The following is a 6,190-nucleotide window of genomic DNA, read 5'->3' as shown; positions in this document are numbered from 1 at the left end:
GCGGCCCAACACACTGAGCCACCCAGGCGCCCCCCCAGGTGACTTTTTAAAAAAGATTTTATTTATTTATTTGACACAGAGAGAGAGACAGCGAGAAAGGGAACACAAGCAGAGCGAGAGGGAGAAGCAGTCTTCCCGTTAAGCGGGGATCCCAATATGGAACTGGATCCCAGGAGCCGAAGTGACGGAGCCACGTGTTGTGTGGCCTGTTACTTCTTGTCTGTCTAGGTGGCTAGACAGACAAGACCAGTCAGACTTGGTCTTGAGGGAACACACCTCAGAGGGTAAGGTAGTGGGGGAGGTGGCCTGCATTCCTGTCTGCCTCTGACCTATGCGATTGCAAATTACCGCACACAGAGGGAAAAAAGAGAAAGTGCTCTGGCCTCAGGGTTTCTAACTTCACTGTGTATCTGAGTCAACTGGAGAGCCTGTTAAACACAGATTTCTGGGGATGCTTGGGTGGTTCATTCGGTTGTCTGACTCTTGATTTCGGCTCAGGCCATAATCTCAGGGTTGTGAGCTGGAGCCCCGAGTCAGGCTGCAGCTAAGCATGGAGCCCGCTTGAGATTCTCTCCCCTCCCCACCCCCCACAAAAGACAAAACAAAACAAACCGATTTCTGGGACCTATCCCAAAGATTGGGTTGGTCCAGGGCTGAGGACCATTTGCATTTCTCCCAGGCAATGCTGCTGAAGTGGGTCTGTGGTTGTAACTTGAGCAGCACTGCTTTCTACACTAACGAACAGTCTGTGGGACGTCCTCAGGGTGAGGGAGCCTGGCTTATTCTGGGAAGTATTTGGTGGTATGAGTGTTACTATGACTGCCGGAGACCGGGATGCAAGCTAACCTTCAGCGCTTCAGAAGCTTGCCGAGTCTGGACTTCACTCTGAGTGCAATGAGAAGTCATCTAATTTGGCATATAACTACTTGGGGGTCCCTGGGCGATCAGATGGCAGTAGTAGTAGCTCAGGTGTCTGTTCCTGGGGCTGTGGTAGCGATGACAGTGACTGCTCCAGCGCTGAGGACACCAGAGCAGACAGGAGGCTAGAAAAGAAGTGAGAACAAGGACAGAGACCACTTCCTTGTGTACCTTAAGGCAAGGCTATCCCTAAAGGGGTTGCAGTTTGGGGCACCTAACTGGCTCAGTGGGAGGGATGTGTAACTCTTGATCTTGGGGTTGTGAGTTCAAGCCCCACACTGGGTGTAAATAAATTAATTTAAAATATATATATATATAGAGAGAGAGAGAGAGAAAGGTTGCAATTCAAAGTCCCATGATGTCCGTGATAATGTTATACGTCAACTTTGAGGGTGCTTTTGGATGACTCTTTTTAACATTTGAATCAATAGATTTAGGGGCGCCTGGGGTGGGTCAGTCATTAAGTGTCTGCCTTCAGCTCAGGTCATGATCCCAGGGTCCTGGGACTGAGCTCTACACTGGGCTCCCCGCTCAGCAGGAAGCCTGCTTCTCCCTCTGCCGCCCCCCTGCTTGTGTTCCTTCTCTTGCTGTGTCTCTCTCCATCAAATAAATCTTTTTTAAAAAATAAAAATAAATCAATAGACTTAGTTAGCAGATACATATATATAGCAGATAACATGGTGGGCCTCATCCAGTCACTTGAAGGCCTGAATAGACCAAGAAAGCTGGTGGTATTCCTGAGCAAGAGGAAATTCCCTAGACTTTATCTCTATGTTGACTGTCCTGGGAGATGAGCCTGCCAACCCTCATGGCAGATTTTGGGCCTGCCAGTTTTCATAATTTTATGATCCAGTTCCCAATTTTTATTTTGTTTTTTGAAGATTTATTTGAGAGAGTGTGTGTGTGGCGGGGGGAGGGTCAGGAGAAGTAGACTCCCTCCTGAGCACGGAGCCCGATGTGGGACTCGATCCTGAGATTCCAGGATCATGACCTGAGCTGAAGGCTGTCACTTAACCAACTGAGCCACCCAGGCATCCAGTTCCCAATGTTTAAAAACCAATGAATCTTCTTCCTTGGGTATGGGCGCCCTGGAACCCATTTCAAATAGACCCTGAAGTTCCCAGGAAAATAAATCATGACTCTAGCTTTGAGGGGAGTGAAATACGACAAGGTCAACCTTTACTCCACCATTTCTTCTGCTCTCCCAGGAGAAGAAAGATAGACACATGACCAGCCAAGACATCAGGCAATCGACACTGCACCTGTCACCAGCTGTGGCTAGCTTGAGAAGAAGAATGCATAACACATGAGGGTTATGGGAAATCCTACCTTGGAAATTCTTTCCAGAATGTAGAGGTATATGGGGAGTTGATAAACAAGGTTTTGTTTTTGTTTTTTAAAGAGAAAGACCTCTTCTTTTTTTTTTTTAATTAAGAAAAATTTTTTTTTATTTTTTCAGTGTAACAGTATTAATTATTTTTGCACCACACCCAGTGCTCCATGCAATCCGTGCCCTCTCCAATACCCACCACCTGGTTCCCCCCACCTCCCCCCCCCCACCCCTTCAAAACCCTCAGGTTGTTTCAGAGTCCATAGTCTCTCATGGTTCACCTCCCCTTCCAATTTCCCCCAACTCCCTTCTCCTCTCTAACTCTCCATGTCCTCCATGCTATTTGTTATGCTCCACAAATAAGTGAAACCATATGATAATTGACTCTCTCTGCTTGACTTATTTCACTCAGCATAATCTCTTCCAGTCCCATCCATGTTGATACAAAAGTTGGGTATTCATCCTTTCTGATGGAGTAGTGTATATGGACCACATCTTCCTTATACACTCGTCTGTTGAAGGGCATCTTGGTTTATTTATTTATTTATTTGTCAGAGGGTGAGAGAGCATGCACAAGCAGGGGAGCAGTAGGCAGAAGGAGAAGAAGGCAGAGGGAGCAGCAGACTCCTCTCTGAGCAGGGAGCCTGATGAAGGGCTCGATCCCCGGACCCTGGGATCATAACCTGAGCCAAAGGCAGACGCTCAACCACTGAGCCACCCAGGTGTCCCAGACCAGGTCTTTTTTGTCAGCAGCTAAAAGATAGGTCTATTTTTGTTTTCTAGCCTTTGTTTCTATTTTTGTCTTGAAAGTGCCTTGTGTTGTAGAGCTAAGTTAGGTAGAACTGAAATAAACTTTAAAAATTTGGGCTAATTTAGAAGCCATGCGTGGGTGCTCTACAATAGCTTGCTGACTTGATGAATTCCCACTGTGGCCGCCTGAGGACTCCTCTGCCTGCAGATTAGCTGGGCAACTGGGCTACTTACTTCCCCGGGCATGTCTCTCCCACCTGTGAAATGGGAGTGGCAGTGGGCAGCCGGGACAGACTCCAGTTCTGAGACTGCCACCATCTCTAAGATCTGATTCTAGAAAGAAATTTTTGTTCCTATGTAACTTTGCCCCACTTGGGTCCTAATACTTGACAGCAACATCTCAGGGATCCAAGGCCAAAGCTGTTTTCTTGTTCCTTAAAGAGACTGGGAATAAAAAAGCTGCTCAGAAAGAGTGGAGGTTAAAGTCTTTTACACACACACACACAAATAACTCTTCCAAATTTCAGTTTATATTGCCATTGTGCAGACAGTGAAATGTTTCTTTTCTAGTCTTAAATATGGAGAATCTGACAATTGCAAGTCAAGGTGTCAAAACCTTCGCATGGAACTATTACCTAAATTAAAAATTTTGTGCTCAAAAAAGTCTATTCTGATGGACTTTACTAGAAAAATATAAGCATAAATAAAATATAAAATGGAGGAGGAAACTGGAGCTAAAAACGTTTACTTGCTTATAAAGTGTGAAAAGCAATGCTGTAAAGAAAGGCAATGTTGCTCCCAAGATGAGGCTGGGGTAGTTCTGATCCTGATAAAAAAAAGTGTGTTCCTGAAAAGAGATTGCCTCCCTAGGTCATGTGGACAGGTGTGGCTGTGGGAAGGAATCCAAGGTTGGAATTGATTCCACAAGCTGGGAGAAACCAAGTGGCTTACTGGTCTAGTGCTTCTTTTAAGTGCAAGATGCTTACAGAAAACAGAATCATCATGTTATGAGAACCTGATTGCCATCAGCATCTTATATCCCTTTGATTAGATCAAGGATAAAGGGCTGAAGGGCTTTTGCTTTTGTCCATGAAGAATTAAGCGCTACGGGAATTACCTTCCTGCTGTAGTAAATACCTGGAAAAGTGGACGTCATAGATGAAACAACAGTTTTCGGATATCAGGTAACAGGCAGCACAGGATTTTTGTCCCCGAAGGAAGGGAAACAAGGTCGACAACTTGTCCCAGTGTCCTGCCACGGGGCACCTTCCCGGCCACAGCTCGGGAAGGGGAAACTGATAGACTTCATTGGTGCAGGAGAGATCAAAGTTCAGGGAGGCCACGACGGCTAGAATTTGTAAGGCAGAGGACTGGACAGTAGGAGCTTCACAGAGACAGAGCTACAGGGACCTGCAGAGGGACCCCCTTAGCCTTGGCTGGAATACGAACCTGCACGTGCAGGGGAGGGAACTCCTCAAGGCCAGCAAAGAAACACCTGGAGTTGAGGCAGGGCTGTGAATAGTTTCCAATGTTCAGAATGAAAAACCCTCATTATATACCAGCATTGGGTGGAATTTCCAAGATAAATCCTTAATATCAACAGGGCAAGCTTAGCCCTAAATGAAAGGTGCGTTAGACCCACCCTAGGAAAGTTTATAAACAACACCTGAAAGGATCCGATGGATCACAAGCAACTGGAACTGTGGGTAAGAACAGTCCACGCTATTTAAAGGAAGACAACAAAATCTGCCACCCCAAAATGTAAATTTTACAATGTTTGGCATCCGATAAAAATCAGACATGCAAAAAAGTAGAGAAATAAGACCCACCCAAAAGTAGAAAAGAAACAGCCCCAGGGATGTCAAAGATGATGGGATACTGTAACAGACAAGGATCTTAAACTACTACTTTGAGTCTTAAAATATGGTCAGATACGTGAAGAAGGGGCCAAGTACACACGCCCTATCAGCCAAATTTGGCCCGCTGCCTGTGTTTATAAATAAAGCTTTACTGGAACACAGCCAAGTTCATTCATTTCTGTATTGTCTATGGCAGCTTCCATGCTACAATGGCAAAACGGACTAGCGATAGATTGCAAAGGGCTGCAAAGCCCAAGATAGTTATTTTCTGAGTCTTTACACCACATGTTTGCTGACCCCTGATGTAAAGGAAAACATGAACATGAGGGAAATGAAATGTGTGTGTGCATGTGTGTCCCCCAAATAAAACTTCTAAGGATGGGACATACAGTATTATTTTTAAAGATTTTATTTATTTATTTGACAGAGAGAGAGACATCGAGAGAGGGAGCACAAGCAGGAGTGGGAGAGGGAGAAGCAGGCCTCCTGCTGAGCAGGGAACCTGATGCGGGGCTCGATCCCAGGACCCCGGGATCATGACCTGAGAGGAAGGCAGACACTCAACGACTAAGCCACCCAGGCGCCCCGCGTGCAGTATTTGGAAAGCATATGGGATGGAATTAACATCTAAGATGAATCTGACCTAATCTGTTTTCATCCGGTGGGATAGGCTGACTTCTTAGATAACAGAGGGGTAGAAAGTGTGTGGTCGGGTTAAAAGAACAGCAGTTTGCAATTCCAAATTCGTGGAATTAAGGTGCGTAGAGGTTAAAATTCCTCACCACAGGGTTGATAGTACTTGAAGCATCTTGCTGGCTTCCAGAGGTAGGAGCACCAGCCTATGGAGTGGGCGTTACTCCCTATCCCAGTGGCATGGCTGATGCCAGGAGCCCTGGTTCTAGTTCATTTCTGGCTTCTTGATGGCACAGGTACCAGCTCCACAAGCTCACGCCAGGATAATCAGTGACCCAGGCTGCGGATTCTGGGCAAGAGTTCTGAGCCCCCTCAGAAATATGTTTTTTCAAGGTCATTACTGTTTGAAACCACAAATCATCAGCATGAATGTCTAATTTCAAGCCACTTCCATATGTAGGAAAAGCCTTTTTATTTTTATTTTATTTTTTTTTTAATTTGAGAGAGATAGAGAGAGAGCCCAAAAGCAGGAGGTGAAGCAGAGGGAGAGGGAAAAGCAGACTCCCTGTCAAGCAGGGAGCCTGAAGTGGGACTTGATCCCTGGACTCTGGGATCGTGACCTGAGCCAAAGGCAGACACCTAACTGACTGAGCCACCCAGGCGCCTGGGGAAAAGGGTTTATTGCTCATGTTTGTTGAAG

The 6,190-nt window shown here is 45.9% G+C and overlaps 1 protein-coding gene across 1 annotated transcript in view; it reads right to left on the bottom strand.

Annotated features, from left to right (window-relative positions):
* Nucleotides 1-635: 635 nt before the first annotated feature.
* Nucleotides 636-6,190, bottom strand: part of PATJ (PATJ crumbs cell polarity complex component) — a 370,533-nt gene continuing 364,978 nt past the window's right edge. The window contains exon 44 of the mRNA XM_059374941.1: nt 636-1,043. Coding sequence (XP_059230924.1) covers nt 923-1,043 — 121 coding nt within the window. The 3' untranslated portion in view covers nt 636-922. The remainder of the gene's footprint in view (nt 1,044-6,190) is intronic.

Source organism: Mustela nigripes, chromosome 14 (assembly GCF_022355385.1).
Source record: "Mustela nigripes isolate SB6536 chromosome 14, MUSNIG.SB6536, whole genome shotgun sequence".
Taxonomy (NCBI): domain Eukaryota; kingdom Metazoa; phylum Chordata; class Mammalia; order Carnivora; family Mustelidae; genus Mustela; species Mustela nigripes.
This window is presented reverse-complemented; position numbering and strand designations above follow the sequence as displayed.